Below are 22,767 nucleotides of genomic sequence, written 5' to 3' on the forward strand. Positions count from 1 at the left end.
GGGGACAACATGCATCTTACCTGACTCCCAAAACTTTATGGCAGTGTCCGGGCCTTGAATTTTCTGTGGGTTCATGGCACATCTTCTCCCGCACAGATGTTCCAGCAAAGCCTGCAGGGTGTTGTACTGCAACAAAGGCAAATATTCACACGTGAACCTTACATCATTGACGTGATGGGTCCATGCAGGGAAGGAGAACAGGGACACATCTTAAGCTACCATCACATGACCTACTGTGAGGCTATGCAGGTAGCCTTGGGGAGACACTTGAAAGGTTCATCAGTGTCCCTCCCCCATGAAGGCAAATTGATCATAATTATCAGAGTCTTTTCCATGAACCTCCCTGAAGATGAAGCACTTCTGCAGAAATGCTTTTTGCCAAAGCACCAGAGTAAAGCAATAACTATCTGTAAACAACAAAGGACTTAAAAACAGCCATGGTTAAGGATCTGATGAGAGTTCCTTATACTGCAATTGACGAGGGAATTTGGTTATTTCTTTGATACATTTTCAAATGATGACTGACACCATGATACTGGGGCATATCAGATTTAGGAATTTCATACAAATATACTCTAAAGAAAGTCTACATTGCTTCTTATTTGACAATGCTTCCTGTGAAATTTAACATATACAAAAAGTCACATAGTTGTAAAACAAACAAACAAAAAAAAACTTAGCTCTTTTAGTAGAGAATACTCAGTATCTTAAGCAATCAAAGACCAGATAAAGACAAAATACTGAGTCTTTGTTTCCTAGGTAGATTCCATTAAAGGTAAAGAAAAACTTTGTTTACAATTTCTCATCAAGAGCAGACCAAGAGTCCAAGAAAACTTTGTCCTTTTTTGTTGTTGTTGTTAAGATTTTATTTATTTTATTTGTCAGAGAGAGAGAGAGAGCACAAGCAGGGGGAGCGGCAGGCAGAGGGAGAAGCAGGTTTCCCGCTGAACAAGGAGCCCCATGTGGGACTCAATTCCAGACCCCTGGGATCATGACCTGAGCTGAAGGCAGACGCTTAACCGGCTGAGCCACCCAGGCGTCCCACTTTGTCCTTTTAACAGAGAAAAAAAACCAAATTCTAGTTTTGCACCAATGTGCATTTGATATTAAAACTCTCTTTTTTTCCTTCTTACACAAATCCATTCCAATTTTAGCTTAACCACACATAAAATTCCTTTCTCAATATTCTTTTTCCATAAACCATCTGCAAATTTCTATATCCATTCAGCTTTTGTCCTATATATTTTTTCCATCCTGGAACAATCATTTTACTTTAGGACAAAATTATTTTTTTTCTTTTACAAAAAGAAAGAAAGGAAGGAAGGAAGGAAGGAAGGAAGGAAGGAAGGAAGGAAGGAAGGAAGGACCTTCATACCTTTCCTTATCCAAAAAAAGCCCACATCTATTTTCCTTACCTACTGATAAGGAATCATATATAGTCATTTTCTTTCACCCTTATTATTTCTAGTAGTTTGTTAGAAAAAACAAAAACAAACAAACAAAAACGACCTTAGATCTCTTATGAACCAATTTTCACAATACCTCTGGAGGTAGGGAAATATCACCAGATGTGACTTACTGATCTTTGATTCCCCAGTAGCTGGCACAGTGCTGGACCTTTAAGAGGAGAGTTTGGGGAGTCACAAAAATTTAACCTACCTTAGCAGCCCAATGTGTCAACCTCCTGGAGGTGTGTATTTAAAAAAAAAAGAAAAGAAAAAAAAAAAAGCCCTCAAAAGCAATGTTTCAAAGGGAGGATTTAAGCAAAACACAAAGATCTATTTTGGAGGCAGAATCCCTTCTCAGTGCCCCCACAAACCACAGCACCTAGAAAATAGTCTGTTTTGCTCAGCCTGAGACCCAACCATAGCTGACAATCCCACATGAGGACGGAAACAAAGAATGAGAGGTTCTGGAAGTGGAGGACGCAGGTTTTCCTAAAAAAACATCACATCCATGAAGACAAATAGTGACCCACTCAAACTTTTTGGCCCTATCGCCCTTTAATATAACAAATTCAAAGAGGTTTGAGAAGCCAAAGAATTTCAAATAATCTTTATATCAAACATGATTGCCATGCAGTGTTTACTTTTCTGTGTTTAACCCTGCTCGGCCATGGTAGAAGGAAGGTCATTTTGGAGGATAAAAATGTAGGTCAGACATCTGGGCTTAAGTTCGTGGAAGGAGCACTCCACCGACACTGACTTCCTTCCCCTGAGCTTACTGTAAGAAGTTGCTCGTTTCGGTCAGATGGTGAGAAGCCAACTTTGGGTCCCAGAATGCTTTTCGTGTGTCTCCCACACGGGGTACACAGCAGTCAACCTGAAACAGCATCCTTCTGCATCCTTTCCAACCCACCGCAGGGGTGAGTCAGAAGCATTTCCCAGCCTGCACCTCCTGCAGTCACCGAAGACGCTGTTCAACTGGGTTGGCCACGAGATAAAGCAAATTGTCCATAAAAAGCAGCCCAAACACAATGAAGCTCAATTACTGCTCCGTGGCAAGGAGAGTGGCCCAGCGATCACCAACGGGTAGATCATGCCTAATAATTCCTAATGCATGCCCTTGCAGCCTGGAAATACAATGCTTAGGCTCATCAAACAACCAAGCTGATGAAGAGTTTCCCATGCAAGAATGATTTTCAAACAAGAAATAAACAATCAGATATGCACTCTATTAGTTTATTACCAGTGCTATAACAAATTACCACTAATTTGGTGGCTTAAAACAGCACATATTTATTCCCTTACAGTTCACTGGGCCAAAACCAAGTTGTCAGCAGGGCTGTACTCCTTCCAGAAGAGGCCTTAGGGAATTTGCCATTTCCAGCTTCCAGAACTACATTCCTTGACCAGTGGCTCCTTCCTCTATCCATCACATTATACTCTTCTGTTGTCAAATCTCCCTCTGCTCCCCACACCCCTCATAAAGACGTTCATGATTATATTTAGGGTCTACCATAAAAATCTAGGATAATCTCCCCATCTCAACAGCCTTCATCTGCACAGACCCTTTTGCCATGTAAGGTAACAATCACAGGTTCCAGGGATTCGGACATGGATATCTTTGGGGGTCAGTATTCAGCCAACTACCCCACGTAAGATTTTCAAAGAAGAAAATAATCAGAGACACTCTACAGCACCCTAACACAGTGGAACATAACAATCGCTTGATTATTTAGAAAACATCACCTAAGAAAGAAAGAAAGCAACACCTAAGATTGTTCTCGTTATGAATATCAATTTACCAGATTCTAAGGTCACAAAAGTGCTTGTTAATACAGAATTCTGGCAAATAAATGAAACCAGAGATTCAGCTCTATTTGATTTCAGAATCAACGAGGAGGTATGTTTTCCTCCAGTATGAGTCCCCTAAAATCTTTGAAAGCTTAGTGCAAATAGTAGAATTAGGAAATCTGCATTTCCAGGTGGCAAGCAATTTTTTTTTAAATGTTTTATTTATTTATTCATGAAAGTCAGAGAGAGAGAGAGAGGCAGAGGCAGAGGGAGAAGCAGGCTCACCGCCTAGCAGGGAGCCCGATGCGGGGCTCGATCCCAGGACCCTGGGATCATGACCTGAGCCGAAGGCAGACGCTTAACCATCTGAGCCACCCAGGCGCCCCTATAAGCAATTTTTTTTGTCTTGCACAAGTGTGTCTTGAAACTGCCTATTTTTTCCTAAGAAATGCACACAACGAGGCCTTTTAATTATGCAAATATGAAGTGGAACAACTTGAGGAAGCTGTGGTTCCTAGGGATTAAATTGCTCTTTGTAAAAGGTGATTTTGAAGGTCACTGATACTGTCGGCAGAGTTACCTCTGCAGACTATGTCCTTTGTAGAAAAAGTGCCTTTTGAACCACCCATATTCTGTGCTGTTGTGCACTCTTGCTTGTTACTATACAAGTGGGTATTTTTAAGTAGCAGTTGTTGAAATAGTAAAAAATGCAGCAAAGATGCCAAGGCACAATTTTCAATTCCCGCTGGAGGACAGAACAATAAACAGAATTGGACTATAGATATAGCCCAGCTCACCTAGACTCACAAACTCAAGGTTAAATGAACTTTTAGAAAGTGTAACAATGCTGGGCTGTTAGAGCCTGAAGTAATTGTCGTTAGGGCTGATACGATGACTGTGGCCCCATAATAAATCACCCCAGATTTTCTGGTGTAAAACAACCATTTTATTATTTTTTTTATTTTATTTTTTTTAAAGATTTTATTTATTTATTTGACAGAGAGAGAGAGCGAGAAAGGGAACACAAGCAGGGGGAGTGGGAGAGAGAGAAGCAGGCTTCCCGCCGAGCAGGGAGCCCGATGCGGGGCTCGATCCCAGGACCCTGGGATCATGACCTGAGCCCAAGGCAGACGCTTAACGACTGAGCCACCCAGGCGCCCCAACAACCATTTTATTTTGATCGCAAAACTTTGGGAAGGGCTCCGCAGCGCAGTTCTGGGGCCATCTCGCGAGCAGGCTGGCTTCGTGCGCGTACAACCTGTGAAGTTGCGTAGGGATGTTGCTCCAAAATGGGTTCCACACTTGGTTTAATGCTCTGCTTAACAGTCTTGGAATTGTGTGCTTTAATTTTTCACTGGGACCCACACATGATGTAGCTGGTCCTACTGAGGCGGTTGGATTCCGATATTGGCTGGGGCTGCAGGGACTTGAAGTCTCAGCTAGGCTGAGTGTCCCCGATGGCTCTTTCACATGCCTGGGAGTTGATGCTGGCTGTCGGCTGGGAGCTCATCGAGCATTGTCAACTAGAGCATCTATGCATGGCCTTTCCAGCATGGCATTCTCAGGGCAGCTGGACTTCCTGCATGACGATTGGCTTCCACCAGAATTAGCATGTTAAGAGAACCAGATGGGGGGCATCTGGGTGGCTCAGTCGTTAAGCGTCTGCCTTCGGCTCAGGTCATGATCCCAGGGTCCTGGGATCGAGCCCCGCATCGGGCTCCCTGCTCCACGGGAAGCCTGCTTCTCCCTCTCCCACTCCCCCTGCTTGTGTTCCCTCTCTCGCTGTCTCTCTGTCAAATAAATAAAAATCTTTAATAAAAAAAAAAAAAAAAGAGAACCAGATGGAAGCTGCATGACCTTCGATAGCCTAGCCTTGGAAATTCATAAAGCCTGATAGATTTATGTCAGACGGTGGGGAGAGGAAGGGATTGGTTCTCCAAAGCCAGCCAGTTGACCAAGGTAGTAACCCACCCCGGGAAACATTAGAGGGAAATGAGGGTGTTGCTCAGAGATTCCCAGAAACCTCTGAGGAAGAAGGCCAGGTAAAGGACTGGAATTCTTATGCACAAAGAAGATGAAGGCCATTACAATTTAAGGTATTTCTGGAAGCTGGTGAAGTCGAGGATCTATTGATTCCATTTCCAGTGAGCTTCCCATAAAATTCTGTAATTGTATGAGTACGCAAATACTGTAATTCATCTGCTCCCACTGAGAAGGACCTCGCAGAGGAGGATCCTCAAAGAAGATTCCATGATTGAGGCATTTCAGGACAGGCAAGTGATTCCTGGTGGATCTCTCACATAGAGGCAAGGTAGCTTAGGGACAACAGGCAAGAGTCTACCACCAGATGACTATTGTAACCTCAAGGAAGGTATTCACTCAGTCTGTGCCTCAATTTTCTCCTCTGGACAATGACACTAATTAATAGTTTCTAAATCACTGCATTATTATAATTGAATGAGTAAATGTATATAAGTTAGAAGAGAGTCTATTCTATTGTAATAATTCAAGAAGTCTTAGCTTTCATTATAAAGGGTTCTGCTACTAATAAGAATAATTGGGGTGCCTGGGTGGCTCAGTCGTTAAGCATCTGCCTTTGGCTCAGGTCATGATCCCGGGGTCCTGGGATCAAGCCCCGTATCAGGCTCCCCGCTCAGCGGGAAGCCTGCTTCTCCCTCTCCCACTCCCCCGGCTTGTGTTCCCTCTCTCATGTCTCTCTCTGTCAAATAAATAAATAAATAAATAAATAAATAATCTTTAAAAAAAAAAAAAAGAATAATTGGGAAGCCTTTGGTATTCACCTTTTGTACAGTAGAAGTAATTCAACCATTTCTTCACCCAGTAAGGTCGCTCTCATGTGCCAACTTCAATTCATCTAAATTCTTAAGCCCAAATGATAGTCGTAGATTTCAAAAGCGAAGCAGCATAGATCCAAAGGATGTGTTTTCTTTTATATACTTCATTCTATTTTCTACATGTTTTCAAATACAGGAACCAGAAGTTTGGCATCCCCTATGCAGACACAGTCCAAAGCAAGTGGCAGAAGCAAACCTTGTTTTCTTAATGGATCTCACTTGGGCTTTGGAGTGAGCACCAAAGGCAGTTAGGCATTTGACAAGTGATCGGTGGGAAATCTGTATCTTTTTTTCTCCTAGCTGTTGAAAAGCCCAGGAGTGCAGAATAGGCAGATGCCTGGGACCCCAGGAAATTTGGAATTTTCCATGAGTGAGGTGTCCCATCTGAGGAAGCCAGGTGCACTCAGATCCTACTCCACCATCCAGCACACGGGGCCCATCCAGAGCGGTGCCTCCCAGATCTGGTCTCTGTCAAAATCACGAGAATGTGGTTGTGGGAAATGGTTACATGGCTTCTGGTGCTGTCACCACTATAAACGAGGTCTGGTCCTTGCCTTCAGGCCATGCAAAGGGCTGTGGTGTATCACCTACAGACAGCATGTAAGGAAACCACAGAGGTAAGCCAGTGGAGTAGGAAGTCTGTACGTTTTGTGACAGCCACAACCCAGAACCAGTCATAAATCCATCTTTGTCAAATGCATTGATTTACTTGGCTTTGAAAACGAGAACGAAAAGGTGGGAGTATGTGTGCAGAGGCCCTATATAAGGTGGTATATGAAACCAGTAAGTAAGACTAGTAACAGCTAGTTCAAACTCAGAACTGCTATAATGATTTGTATTTATTATTTTTGAATCCACACCACAACTGTAGGAGGCAAATATTATTGTCATCCTCATTTTATAGGTGAGGAAGCCAAGCCTCAAAAAGATTAAGTAACTGGCCCAGGGTAACCTGTAGATAATGAAAATGCACACACATAGAATTTTAACATAGAAGGCAACTGTACATATATAAAGATAGATACTCTTCTGTCCACATTATATAGTTCATAATAAAAAAAAAACACTAGAACAGCGACAAGCATTATCTAATTTTTGTAAGTGGAAATAAAGGTTTAAAAAAAGGAATAACTAAAGGCGCCTGGGTGGCTCAGTTGGTTCAGCGCCTGCCTTTGGCTCAGGTCATGATCCCAGAGTCCTGGGATCGAGTCCCGTGTCGGGCTCCCTGCTCGGCTGGAAGCCTGCTTCTCCCTCTGCCTGCTGCTCTCCCTACCTGTGTGCTTGCTCGCTCCCTCTCTCTCTGTCAAATAAATAAATAATTTTTTAAAAAAGGAATAACTGAATAAATTCTGGTTTATCTACCTGAAAGAATAGTATGTAGCCACAAAATTATTGCGAACATTATATAGAAACATAGAAAATGTGTAAAATGTAATGTGAAGTAAAAAATTACCAAATACAGATTGCATATATATTATGGTTACAGCTATAGAAAGCGGGTGAGACAAAGGAACAGAACAGAAAGCAAAATATGAAAATTAACATGTAGGGCGCCTGGGTGGCTCAGTCGGTTGGGCGACTGCCTTCGGCTCAGGTCATGATCCTGGAGTCCCAGCATCGAGTCCCGCATCGGGCTCCCTGCTCGGCGGGGAGTCTGCTTCTCCCTCTCCCACTCCCCGTTTGTGTTCTCTCTCTCGCTGTGTCTTTCTCTGTCAAATAAATAAATAAAATCTTTAAAAAAAAAAAGAAAATTAACATGTAATTGGGGTATGCTACTGGATGACTTTTCTTTCTTTTTTTTTTTTAAAGATTTTATTTATTTATTTATTTATTTGAGAGAGAGCACATGAGACAGGGGAGGGTCAAAGGGAGAAGCAGACTCCCTACTGAGCAGGAAGCCCAATGCGGGACTCGATCCAGGGACTCCAGGATCATGACCTGAGCTGAAGGCAGTCGCCCAACCGACTGAGCCACCCAGGCACCCGACTTTTCTTTTTTTTAATAACATACTGGACAATACACGTTCCATGCCAGGCACTAGTCTTAGCATCTTATCTATATTATCTTATCTATTATATCTTATCTATATTATCTATATTATCTTATTCCAGCCTCTCAACAACCCTCTGAAGTAAGTAGTGCTATCATCCCCATTTTACAGTAGAGAAAAGGGAGGCACAGAGCGGTTAGGTGATTTGGCCAAGATCACGAGTGATGGCACAGCTAGTAAGTGCTGAAGCTGGCGTTTTTACCTGGCATCTGGCCCCGTTGTCCATGTTCTCGGTCATTACTCTGTGATCTGATACTGCTACGATGTTTGTGCATTTTAAGAGAAGAGATGGCCATTTTGCTGGCAAGAACGTCTTCATGCTCAAATTGGAGTCTTTCTTTTTAAAAATTTAATCTTAGTTTCAACGTATGTTCTTTTCACTGCTGAGCAAAATTCTCAAAATCAGCACCCACTAAGTACTGTGAGACAGCAGCACATCACAGTTTTTAAATTTTTTTTTAGGGTCAGGAGGAGCAGAGGGAGAGAGGGAATCTTAAGCAGGCTCCATACCCCGTGCGGAGCCTGTCTCACAACCCTGAGATCATGAGTCAGAAATCAAGAGTCTGGGGCGCCTGGGTGGCTCAGTTGGTTAAGCGCTGCCTTCGGCTCAGGTCATGATCCCAGGGTCCTGGGATCGAGCCCCGCATCGGGCTCCCTGCTCTGCGGGGAGCCTGCTTCTCCCTCTCCATCTGCCCCTGCTTGTGTTCCCTCTCTCACTGTGCGTCTGTCAAGTGAATAAATAAAATCTTAAAAAAAAAAAAGAAGAAATCAAGAGTCTGACGTTTAACCCGCTGAGCCACCCGGGCGCCCCAGTACATCACAGTTTTTAAAGCACACACTTCACATAGTCCCTATTATAAACTTACAAGACCAAGTTCATGCATCTGGTACTAGTAAATAGATATGTGTTTCTGGAAAGGCAGTGAGTAGTGGATCTCCAATGTTCTTCGTAAATCAAGAGTTAATCTTAAGAACCTCCAGTGACCTATGTAAGAAACGTAATCATTCTTAATTTTTGACAGAAAAAATCCAGTGAAGAAGTACATACTAGGTAACTTGTCCAACTTTACACAGATGGACTGATGAGATGACCAGGCAATAGGGGGTCTTCAGTCCAAGAGATGCAAGTTTAAACCTTGAGGCTAATATTTACTAGCTCTTGTGACCCTGGGCAAGTAATTAATCCCTCAGTTGCCTCATCTGTAAAATGGGGATAATCATCTTTCCGAACTCATGCCATGTGAAGACTAAGATGCATATAAAATAGCACAGTGTCTGACACACATAGTCAATACTCAGTATATATGAACTGCTACTGGTGTGTTTATTAACCCTCTATGGAACTGTTATTGAGTTTAGCCCCCAGGACCACATTAGTACTCCAGACATGAAAAGGAAAGTTCTGTCAGGGCACCTAGGTGGCTCAGTCGGTTGAGCATCCAACTCTTGGTTTCAGCTCAGGTCATGATCTCAGGGTCATGAAATCAAGCCTTACATCAGGCTCCATGCTCAGCAGGGAGTCTGCTTGAGATTCTCTTCCTCCTCTCCCTCTGCCCCTCCCCCTGCTCACACATGTGTGCACACACTCTCTCTAAATCTTTTAAAAAGAGAAAACTAAGGTTCTGTTGCAAATGCAATTAAATCCTACGGCGAACATAAGAAGATGCAGAGTTATGACTTGGTAAGTGCAACCTCCTTGATTGCCCTATTCACAAACATAAGAAACAAATGAAGGAAAATCTTCTATACATAAATGTTTCTCCTCACTACCATTGGGCCAAAACCCCACTTCTGATTTCTCTCACTAACTGAAGGAATTCTCTTTTCTTGGGTACTCTGTAAGGAGGAAGGATTGGGTTTTTCTAGTCTTTTATGACACTTAAGAGAGGTACAAACAAGGTTCAGAAGCTACCACTTTTTCAGCGATTCTCTTGGCACCAAACAGGGTGCCGAAGAGAACATCTCAGTGTTGGAGAAAATGTGTGTTCTTTTGTACCCTGAGGGAAGTCCAGCTGAACATGTACAACTCCTGGGGCTTATTGGACCCAAAAAAATGCCTTTCTTCCAATTTATATCAGTGGAGTAGACTACAATGAACATTTGGGGACCCAGGGGAATTTTTTTTAATGTCTTAAATCTATAGCTTCCTCTATTCCTGTCAAATTAAAGTGGATTAAACAAAAGATCTATATAATAATATTAACAATGTATAGATCTTTTGTTTAAACCACCTTGAATTACCTATGTGTGTGTATATAGAGATTAAATGGAGACCGTAAACTTAATAACCATGAGGAAATAATATAGCTGTGGTATTTAAGCAGAAAAGTTGGCTATGAGTTTCCCGGGGCCAAGCAAACGGGAAACATAAGTTCTGTATTTCCTGGGATAAGGACTACCACATACTAAGTACCTATCATTTCCTGGGTACTGTATTAAGTCTTTTACTTTTTTTTATTTCGATTACTTTACACTCTACTCTTGAAAACAGATATCATTCCCTATTTAACAAATGAAGAAGCTGAGTCTCAGAAGGACTAAATTGCCTAAATTCATATAACCAGAAAAGGGTAGAACCAGGATTTGAAGCCAAAAGCTAAGTATTAAATGCATTTTTTCTACCACTTCTTCTACTAGAAAAGAAAAAAAAAAGAAAGAAAATTAAAGGAAAACTAATTTCATAACCATTTTCCTCACTGTAAATTACAAGTGAAATTTCTCCCACGGAGCATTACAAACATAGATGATTTTTATCTGGATGTGGGAGTAGTGGGGGGAGAGGGAGAAGAAGAGGGAAGGAGAGACAGAGAGAGAGAATATGTACTTCCCCTCAGCCAAGCTGTCATATATTAGAACTGGGTATCAAAAGTAAAGACTACATGCTTCCAGTTCCATGTGGAAAGAGAAGTCCGTCCCTCTACACATTATGATGGCAATGCGGTATTCGAAAATCTGGACTGCTCAACATAGGCCATTTCTCCTGCATTCAAAACAAAGGACCTCTGAGTCCCAGGAAGCTAGGCTCAGCGCTGAAGAACACAGGCTGCTCATTCCACCTCAGCAGTGTCTCCAGTGGCTGCCAAAGACAGACTCCCCCCTAAGGGAGCCACTGACCCATGGGCACAGTGTGCCACCTTGTGAGCCAGAGACAGGGTGCAATTTCCTGAATGACAGCCAGCCCTCAGAGCAAGCTGTAACTCAGGCCCCAGGCCCCAGGGGGCACCAGGTGCAACGTAGTTGGAGGTATGCGAGGTGCAGGTACTTCTGTACCTGCTCCCAGGCTGCACAGAGAAATGACTGATACGGGTATTTACCGGAAACATTATCGAGTGCTGCAAACGCAACAGAAAAAATTATGAACTTGGAGTCACGAGCCCCTTTGTGCCACTAACTACTTCACGCGACCTTGAGCAAGTCACCTAATTCCTCTGGGCCTCATCTGCCAATGCGAAAGGTTGACCAGGTGATCTGCAGGGGCCCATCCAGCTCTAACGATATGAACCTACCACAGGAGAGGGCAATTATTGCCAACATCAACAGAAAGAAGGATTCATTGTACAAATCTGAGCACGAAAATGGACTTGTGAGATTCACAGCAAACTTACGAAGCTGATAGCTACGACAGAAAATGTTTTCTAGATTTCAAGAGTCTGAATATTTAAATATCAATAGTTATACCATAAACAAAAGATTCTGCAGCCAAGAGATGAAGAGCCAGCCCACCCAGCTATTCCATTCCCACTCCCACCTAGACTAGAAAAAAGTTGCCCACACTAGAGTTAAAAATGGGTGTCAGGCTTCTGCCGCCTGCCTATCCTCAAGCCAAGTTTCAGGTGGGAGTGAGAACTTACGCCCCACTTCCTCCCTCGGACGTGGAAAGCAGCGGCAATGCAGAGGTATACTAAGCCTGTGGTAGCATTAAGGAGAAAATGTGCTGTGCCATATAGAAACAAGGGAGGGTTGAGAGAACCTCTGAGTTTTCCCCAGAGTGGCATGAAGACCAGAATCTGGAAGCTCCTGAGCCCCCAAGAAGCATAAGATATTGATAAAACACAACCAGTAACCCTAAAAGTCCCCGAAGTCAGAACAAGGCCAATGCAAAGGGATTGCATGGTCCCAGTGACCAGGGGCTCGTGGATGGCCAGTCCCAACACTGTGGTCCTTCCATATGCATTTCTTACTTGTCTCTGTATCTCTGCTGACTAGCACAGTGGCCAGTAAATGTTCACTTTGTAATATAATGTAGCCAGGACCATGGAGCAGTGAAGAGTTACCAGAGAAACTGAGTTCTGTCGACGCCATTTTCCTTAATTCTCCATGTAACTCCCAAGTACCATTAATAATAAAATAACTATCTCATAGAAACAGAGAGAACAGTAGTTGCCAGAAGCTGGGGGCTGGGGGTGGAGAAATGGGGAGATGTTGGTCAAAGGGTACAAAATTATTTATAAGATGAATAAGTCCTGGGGATTTAATGTATAGCATGGTGACTATAGTTACCAATACTGTATTGTATACTTGAAATTTGCTGAGTAGATCTTAAATGTTCTCACTACACACACACACACACACACACACAGGTAAAAATGTGAGGTGATGCAAGTGTTAACTACCTTATTGTGGTGCTCATTTCACTATATCTAGAAAGACAGTCATCATGCTGTACACTATAAACTTACATAATATTATTTGCCAATTTATCTCAGTGAAGCTGAGGAAACAAGTCCCCAAGATCACACACACACACAGAGTAATGATGATGATAATAATAATAAAATAACACTAACAGTAGTCCTCTAATGAGGAACTTATGAGAAAATACGAAAAACAAATGACAAGTATTTAGAATTTCACAATCTTCAGGGTTCCAAGCTCTGTGAATACAAGCCAAGACTGGAAAGAAACACCTGAAGTATTTTTCAATCATTAATACTTTATTATATTAATACTTGATATATTAATTTTTCTCCTAAAATTTTATATAAAAAATACATCATAAACAGATGGACAGTTTCCTTAAAAATAGGAGCATCAGGCCAACCTCTACTGAGTAAATCTTAATAAGGTTGTGTACTAGAGCCTTACCCCATCCCTCCCACCCCACCCCACCCCACCCCTCACCCCCTCCCACACACTCATACTGTGGTTACATTTTCTGCATCTTCATCCACACGGAACAGAATTTGCAACAGAATTCCCCGGGAATGGCACCAATCACAGCGACGGCAGGGCTATGCGCACCTTCCTTCTCCTCCGTCCATTTTCAAGGGTTTGGGACAGTGGAACAGCTCAGGACTAGGTTATGATCTGGAAGCGCCCCCAGAAAGTTGACACTCTATCTAATACAGAGCTCTGAGAATTCCGCCCAGTCTTATCAAGAGGCCGACGAAGTGGAGAGAATTGGGACCACAGAGGACTAGCTGCAGAGCTCCGGGAGTGGTATTTCAGGGCTTCTTCAGCCAAGCGGACGTTCAGGCGTGCACATAGCGCACGATGGGGGTGACACAGGTGCAGCCCACCGTCACCAGCACTTTCTCCAGCCGGAAGGAGCGAGTGCAGCCCCGGGGCTCCCTCCGCAGGACCAGGAACTCCTGCTGGATGGGAACAGAATTCATGGAGCTGTCTTCCTGCCCCTCGGCATTGATGCAGCCCGAATACCTGCACTGGGCCTCTGCAATCTCCGAGGGGAACCGGTGGGGGTCCCGGGTGATGCTGCAGGGGGAGCGGACAAAAGCAGATGGTGAGACAAGGGAGAGGGAGATGGACAAATGTGAGCGCCCCGCGCCACTGGGCAGGGAGGCATTTCCCAGCAACCCAGGGCTGCAGCCAGATGGCCTGGATTCATCCACAGCCCTCCAGGCAGGTGCTTAACTGCCTAAGCCTGTTTCCTCCACTCTAAAATGGGGATTCTCACAGGTCTCTCTCATCGGACTTCTGAGGATATTCAGTGATACAAATGCACACAAAAGGCTACATGTTGGCATTCAATAAATGTCAGCTCTTTTATTTTTCCTCACACTGTTGTTATTATTATAATTATCATTCATCCTTTGCCTAGATATATAAAATATCACTAGTAGGTCTCCTAATATAAAATCTACAAAGCCTGCTGCTTGGAAAGGAAAGCCAAAGCCCCAGCAGTCTGTGAATCCAGCACATTCCCTGTTTCTCCCTTCAAAGCCCCCTCTGCCAGGAGGTACAAAGGCAGCAAAATCATGCCAGCCAACTTGCCACCACCATACATACTCCCTTCCTCTAGGAAGCCATACAGGAGCCGCAGAAGCACTTCTAATTGTCCCTGGAATCTGTTCTCAGGCTTCTATCTGGAGCATATAGATGAATGCTTAGTATTCCAAGATCCGACACATCAGACAGTATCACAGGACAGTACCCTGAACATCCCATCCCCATCATGCATCCCCTTTCCCAAACTGGCCTTTCTTGTCTACTCTGCCCTCCTCCTCATTCCTTGAAGACTGATGTCTAATCTGAGTGGATCACTCCACACTGACTTTTCTGGCTCCCACTTAACCCCATGCAGAGATCATTATATGGGCTGCTTTAAAGAGCCCTCTCTTCCAGCACAGAAAGCTTGTCAATTCCAACCTAGGGCATCATGAAGCAGGAAAAGGCAGAGAGAGTCAGTGAGAAGTTGGAAGCAAAATAGCAGGACCTCTGACCACACAGGAGGACCTAGCCCAAAACAGCAGGAAAAAATGTGAGCTCCCAGGCAAAGTTGGGATTTCTGTTTTTAAGAGTAAATATTAGGGCTTTTATTTTTTTCTGTATTTTCTAAATTTTTTACATTAGAATAAATTAACATATTTTTCAAAAGAATGTGAAGATCATTCTCATTTACACTTACTTGTAATCCCAAGGGGAGCTGGAGCGGTTCTGAAAATCATTTGAGATGGAAATACCCTGGTTTTGCCTGAGGATGCGGATGTCAACCCTCACACTGTTATCCTCCAGAGGAGGGCACAGGGCAGCATCCCCTGCTTTTGGGTTTTTTCGAGCTGCCCCCTCCCTCAGGAAGGTGAGCCCCAACACCACCAGGAGCAGAGACTTGACCTGGAAAATAGAGAAGGTTGAGTTGGTTAGGGACTCTGATGTCATTTGCTGACAAGAGGCAACCCATGCTCTAGCTGAACTCAGGATCCCCAGTGTTTTATGGGACCACGGCTTCTTTCTGAACCTCAGGTCCTCACCTGGAAATGGGAACAGTCACACATGAAGATATCAGGGTGCCAAAATGAGTAGTAAACTCATTAGCTTGGTGATTGAGCCTCCCAGAGTCTAAGAGCTCCTCAATGTGGGACAGAAAGGTATCAGGATCTGGGACTGGGTTTAAATCTTGACCTGGCCTCATCACTGAACCTCTGGTTTCTCTTCTTTCCAGCTGAATTATAATACTTGCTTTATAATAATATTCACAAGATTAAATGTAATATTCTATTATAAAGTGCCCATAAATTTATCTAATAAAAAAGGATTAATAAATGATAATTCTTATTTTGATTTCCAACCTCGTATTTCATGAATTCTCCACAAAATCCTTCCTCCCAGCCATCCCTCCACCTAGAATACACTACTTCACCTCTACCTTGATGGAAGCCTACCCTTCCATCAAGGCCCCACCCAGAGGTGGTCTTCTCTAGGAACTGTCTCTAAAGTCATTCAATTAGAAATATGTTCATTTTCCTTAAATCATAAAGCACTTGCCATCTAGCATTGAAGCCATAGCACTCAAGTGCTATGTCTTTACTGTCTGGAAATGTATCATTTTTGTTCAGGTTAGACACCTACTGGATTATAAGTTCCTGCAGAACATACCACAGAATAGGTGTTCCACAAATACTTTCTGGATGAATGGAAGAGCAGGTGAGTGAATGAATGAACAAAACAATACAGTCAAATTCAAAGCATTAAGAAAAACACTGTGCAAAACCAACTATAGCAAAGTTCCAATTATCCATGTTCATTGAAAGAAGCAGGGCCACTAATGATGCACAACAACAGAGAATATGAAAACTATTTGTCTTTAGCTCTGGAACATATATTCTTTATACTTACACTGAAATATCGGTCTATCTGGTGTTACAGGAATGCACAAAGAAAGAAAGTGCTCTGTGAAGACCTCCCTAAAAGAAGAGCTAAAAATCTCTCCAGCTTCCCTTTGTCGCAACCACGTTCTGCTCACCCCACCGTCACCACTGAAACTTACGGGGATGGACAAGACCTATCACCAACTCTCAACATAATGCAGAACAGGAACTGAAGCTGAGTTGCTTTCATTCTCTGGGTTCAGTGTTGTTCAGGCTCACACCTTCCACAGGCTAAGGTAGGGGAGGTGATTAGACATGTCTGCTTAAAGGACCTCCTTTTTATATTTTGCAGATGCTGGAGGCAAGAAATGACGAGAGGACGCAGAAAGGTCACGGTGCCAATTTCGTGTACTAAGGTAGCAGATACTAAAAAGAAGTTGAAAGCAAGATTGACTCTGATAAGCCCGAAGTAGGCTGATTTGCCTTCAGATAATCAGCACTTGTCCACTTTCATCTACTACAATCATTCATTCATTCAACTCTTTCTTGACTCTTTATGTGGTGACTCGGGACACATGCTCTAGAGTCAGATGTCCTGAGTCCATAACTCAGTTTCAGGACTCTGACTGGCTGTGATTCAATTTCTTCTGCCAGAAAATGTAAAGATTAAATGATATGATCCACATAAGGCAGGAAAAGCACTGTCAGCACGGGGCAAGGATTCAACATAGGCAGCCAGTAGGTCAACCTGTCTGAGGATGCGCAGTGGCCAGGAAAGATGTGGAATTTGCCCTCATGCATCTTCTGTCTAGACAAAGTGCTATGAAATAAGTTCGAAAAAGATAAAAGATGCCTACTTAGACCAGAGGGTTCTTAGCTTCCCAAGCCTACCAATCACTTCCTTTGGTTTCTTAAGGAAATTCCTCCTGTGTGTTTCCTCTTTCCTCTTTGGTATCAAATTCACTGAGTCACTTCTAGCTTTCATCATCAAAGCTTTAAAGTTACTGCATTTTTGGGTTCTATGATTCAGCAATCATTTCCATGCTTCTAACAAATCCTTGTATTTGCTTATATTCTTGGAGTATGTTAGAACACACCTTCACATCTCTTTGAATACTGGATTCTCACAACTCCCTCACGAGGTAGGCAGAGCTAGTATGAATTATCCCAATGGGACCGGTGAAAGAGTCATGCCTGGAAAGTAACAACACAACTTGGTTGGGTTCACCAGCCTGTGGGTGCCAGTCTGGGGACTCAAACCTAGGTGTCAGTGGCCAGTACTGTTGCTATTGAAGTCCATTATTATTATCAGTATATAGCCGCTCGTGGTGTTTAATCTTAGCTTTGTCCCACAGGAGGAGCCAAGCATTGTAAGCAAGGTGGCAGCTGTGTCAGAACTGCATGAGCACTGGAGGTCACAGAGCTCTTTACCAGGAAATCGGATGATGCCTGCAAAGCACTCTAGTTTGCTCCACAGAGCTTTTGATCTGAAACTGTAGATGTTAGTGGTTATGGCCAGAGGCTTTGATATGGCTCTTGCTGATTCTTAAGAATGACATACACAGCACTTCTTCTCTGAGAGGTTCAGAGCATCTTATAGATTTGAATTCTTATAGGCCACCTCTGAGGCAGATAAATAGGTATCGCTCCTGCTCTGTACAACCGGAAACAGAGGCAGGAGAACACATCAGTGAAGGTGGGCACTGTCGGGACATCGACAGCCCAACTCTACTGCAAGTTCACCTGAGACCATCTGAGCATTTGTCTCCTGAACTTCTCTGTGACGTGTGCTCACCCCTGGGTAGGAATGTGCTCCAGAGCCTGGCCAGTTCCTAGGCACACAAGAATTTGTCTCAACTGCTTACCGAATATGTCTTACCTGCCTGTACCTCCCAGCTTCTAATCCTATTCTAATGTCCTTCGAACCACCATGTTTCTAGCAGATGGCCCAACAGATTACTTCAAACCAGAAATAGAAACGGCTTTGGGGCACAAAGCTATCCGACAGCTTTGTTTAGACACAATGGCTTCAAATTCAGATCCTGCCTCTGAACCACTCAAGGAGAACCATACCGTACTTGAGGTTGGTCAACCTAGATTCATATCCCAGTTCTTACGTGTACAGTACCCAGTGATGTTAAATCACTTGGCTTAATTGAGCTGTTTTTCATCTGTATGATGGAGAAAGTAGTCCCAATCTACTTCCCTGGGTTGACAAGAGTTTCAGAGGTAAAAATAATAATATTACTAATATTAATATTTAACACATTGAATGCTTTCTCTATCCTTATTGGCTAATATATTAAAATGACCAATTTAACTAAAAACTAAGCCATTTCAGAGGACAGATTTAGTCATTCTCAATGATATCAATTAATCCCCCAAGAAAACCTGAGGGAAATGCCATTATTATTCCCCTATACAGTTAAGGGAATAATTATGCACAGAGCAGCTAAGTAATTTACCCCAAATCCCACATTTAGTAAGTAGTGAAGCCAGATCTGTCTGACTCCAAAGCTTATGCTCCCTAACTACTGCACTTTGCTGCATTTCTGGTATTCTCTAAAACAATACATAAATATAACATAGTTTTATCATCACCATATGCCATGATCTTTTATGAAATCCAAGCTCTTTTAAGTTACATGACTTGTAAATGGAGGGAAAAAAAAAAAGAGGGCTTATTTAAGCCAATAATATGGCGTATAATTTCCCAAGCCCTGTTTTTAAGCTCCTCTACATTATATTCTTCCCAGGCTTTACCTGACTAATGCCAGGCAAGATTCTAGACCCAGGAGAGGTAGATTTCCATCATACTAGCATCTCTCTCCTCCTCCGTGAGGAATGAGACAATGCAAAAATAATCAGCTATCTGAGACCTAGCAAATTTCCCTCCTCTGGGAGCTATCCAAAGTTCAATACTGAGTGGTTTCACTTCCTTCACCCTGGGTACTCTTTGTCGACTTGTAGTCTTAAGGGAATCATTAAAGCTTTTGAGGACCCACTTTCCTTGGTGAAAATACATGTGTACTATCTAAAAGGCTAGAAGTCCCCATGATGAGATAGGAGCTTTAGACTGATCTAACTCTATAATGGTGGCCACAGGGGAGATCATGTCCAGCTGTCTGTGACACCAGAGTTGAGCAAGCTATCAACTACCTATGCAAAAGCCACCATATGAGGAGCTATGTTTTGCACCCCATTATAACTTCTAGTTATTTGTTCTTTTTCTCCACCAGACAGGGGTCAAAATTAAAGTCAGCCTGTCCTTAAGAAATATTACCAATAAAGACGCCAATCAGGCCTAATTCTTTAGAAATCTGCTCTCCTGAAATCCTAGGGATGACGGCTACGAAATAGGAATTATTTTTACTCACCATGGCCGTGTTGTGCAGGATGGTCATTGTCATTTTGCTCTGGTTGCCTGCTTTGTGTAGTAATTCCTCCTGTGTGTGTGTGTCACCCTGTATACGCCTATGCTGTGTCAATGAGAGTACCTGTCGGTTTTATAGCAATCACTTGTCCTTATTTCAACTGACCTCCTTACTGTGTTAGTTGTGGTTACCCCAGAGTTACTGACGAATGTAGTTTTTTTTTTTTTCTATTCCACTTCCTGAAGGGGAATCAGAGAGGGACCCTAAAAGGGGATGACGGAAAAAGGACCAAATCTTCCTTTTCTTCCACCCCCCCGCCCTCAAATTACGGCAAAATTCTTAACTAATTTACTACAGAGATGAACCAAATTACAAATTGCTGTCATGATCTTTTTGTTCTTCCCCAAATGGCTAACAACTCTTGTCACGCACCATATGTTCTACTTTCCAGTCATGCGATATGAACCATGATTTAAGTGGGAGATAGGTTATCCTTACAGGGTCCTTGGTGTTAAACGACAGGACTATCTTTACCTCCATTTTATAAATGGGAAAACAAAACCAAAGAAATTAATGACATCAGTAAGAGATTCAGAATTATATCCCCAGGTAGTTTAATAGACTCCCTGAACAAATTCTATTTTAACCCCATGCTTAAAATCCTACTGATGCTTAATAGATAATCATTTTCATAAAGCATATAATTGACCGTTATCTTAGCCATCTCTGATTGAGAATTTTTTTTAACAAAAATGAATTAGCAAGTAGAGCCTTTAAATGCTCTAACATAATTTTAAATGACCTAAAGGAAGTTAATTTTTCTCTGTTCCATTTAAGTCAACAAGCATCTATTAAGCACATACTATATGTCTGCTAATGTATTCTAGGGATACACAGATATTTCTGAAATAACAGTAAGTTACTTTTTTTTTTGTCTCCAGTAAGATCAGGGAAAATTACACATGTTCTTTTAAAAAGGCAGGGCACACTCTAGCAAGTAAGTTATTTTCCTCTATCACAACATGTTTGAACAACTTTCCTCCATTTTCTTTAAATGAAGGAAATGAAAAGGAAGCAGCTCTTGGGTTCACTGGAAGCCCCTCCAAGACTGATCGAAATGCTTCTGTGCTCATGAGCCTTTCATCCATATTTCTCCTCCCCATGCCTGTGGATTCTTCTCTATACCTCCAGATCAATGAGAAGTTTAACTCCTATAAGAAGGCTTCCTTGAATAGTCCCCTCAGGCATCTTTCCCTTCTCTGTGCCCTCTGTGCTCATATCTAATCTATTTAGTACTTGTGTGTATGTTTTAGGAGGGTTTTCTGAGGGCTTCATGGACTTAGGGTAACTTTAGTTCCTCCTGACCAGTGATCTCTACCAGCCTCCTTCTCTAAATATATATCCCCAAATCTACAACCTAAATTAAAACTGTACATTTTCCATGCATATACAGATTCAAGACAAGTGCCCTAGCTGAGCCCTTCCAGCCAGACTGAAGCCCCTAAGCCCACTGTGTAGAGAATTAAGGCCGTGCCAGAGATGTCCTTTCATAGACTCAGGGAAGCTAGCACATAAAATCAAGAGCCATGCTTTCAAAGTTGCTAATTATCAGTCATGCTACCAAAGCAATATATGTAAAAGATCCTTAAAAGCATATTAAATTGAGTGGGTTGAGTCACTCACTTTCTTCAGTAGTCTCATCTCCACTGAGATTTGAGAGCCAAATCTCAATGCATGGAAGACTACACCAGCTCTCTTGAAAGAAGGAACAAGTCACTCTGAATTAAGGGTGCCTAATTCGGGGTGCCTGGGTGGCTCAGTCAATTGAGCATCCGACTCTTGATTTCAGCTCAGGTCATGATCTCAGGATCATGAGACTGAGCCCCGAGACGAGCTCTATGCTCAGCATGAAGTCTGCTTGAGATTTTCTCTCCCTCTCCCTCTGCCCCTTCTCCTACTCACGCTCTTGATGTCTCTCTCTAAAATAAATAAATAAAATCTTCAAAGAATGTCTGATTCAATACAAGAGTATTTGCTGCATTGCAGAGGAGAATTAAATGACCCTTTATGTAAGAGGGAAACTGACCTTTTTTACATTCAGCGGTCACAAAGTTCTCCCTCATCAGGGTAAAAGTACCTCATCAGGATGTCAAACTAGTAACCAGCTATTGCTAAGTTCGAACTGAATCAACAGGTCCAGATCATCATTTCATCTAACATTTAGTAAGCACCTCTTACACTGTAAATTATGTGCCAATACTAGGAACACAATAATGAATATATGATTAACACACAGCTGGTTATGGTGGAAGCCCTTCATGACTACCCATGTACTACCCATGATCCAAGCTGTTACCACCTTTCGGAGTCTCAGTAATACACATGGAGCTGTCATTCAACTCCCTGACCACCAGAACACTCTACACACAAGTCCAAGAACCCACAGAAGAAGATGGCAGAAGATGCTGTAGTTCCAAGAACGAGTTACACATAGCCTCACATGTGGTAAAACATTAGAGCTGGTCAAACATTCAAGTTAGCAACATTTTTTTATGCCCTACTATGTGCTGGGAGCCATGCTACGTGTTTTTGGGGCTACTCTTACAGAAAATAGACTGTACAGTTATAGTCTCTACCTTAATGAGTTTAAAATCTAGTTAGGGAAAGAAAGCAAATATGCATATATTAATCAATAAGATAATAGCATGAGAGGGGTGGGGATACTGATAGTTAAATGTACACATTTAGTTTACATCAGAGAGATTTTATCCTCAAAAAAGGTACATCTGATCAAGATATGCAGTCATAATCTAGCAGTATATGTGTGGGTATAGAAATTGATGCCTAGGGGCGCCTGGGTGGCTCAGTCGTTAAGCGTCTGCCCTCAGGTCATGATCCCAGGATCCTGGGATGAGCCCCGCATCGGGCTCCCTGCTCAGTGGGAAGCCTGCTTCTCCTTCTCCCACTTCCCCTGCTTGTGCTCCCTCTCTCGCTGTGTCTCTCTCTGTCAAATAAATAAATAAAATCTTTAAAAAAAAAAAAAAGAAAGAAAGAAAGAAATTGATACCTAGAAGTGAGGAGCACCACAGCAAAAGGCTAAAATAGCGGCATGATCAATAATGGCCAGGCAGCAGGCCGCGATGACAGGGCAACCGTAGGCTAGATTAATGATGACCCATGTTATGCAATGGCAAAACATTTAGTAAA

At 42.6% G+C, this 22,767-nt stretch overlaps 1 protein-coding gene across 1 annotated transcript; it reads right to left on the reverse strand.

Moving 5' to 3' along the window:
* Positions 1 to 13,055: 13,055 nt before the first annotated feature.
* IL17F (interleukin 17F) lies at positions 13,056 to 19,590 on the reverse strand. Its single transcript, XM_034990834.1, has 3 exons — positions 19,564 to 19,590; positions 15,007 to 15,212; positions 13,056 to 13,853 (listed from the first exon to the last, which is right to left on the reverse strand). Exons 1-3 carry the CDS (start codon positions 19,588 to 19,590, stop codon positions 13,613 to 13,615), a joined length of 474 nt encoding a protein of 157 aa, XP_034846725.1. The 3' UTR covers positions 13,056 to 13,612.
* Between the last annotated feature and the right edge of the window lie 3,177 nt (positions 19,591 to 22,767).

The sequence above is a fragment of the Mirounga leonina genome, unplaced genomic scaffold (genome assembly GCF_011800145.1).
Source record: "Mirounga leonina isolate KUSES-001 unplaced genomic scaffold, KU_Mleo_1.0 Mir_53, whole genome shotgun sequence".
NCBI lineage: Eukaryota > Metazoa > Chordata > Mammalia > Carnivora > Phocidae > Mirounga > Mirounga leonina.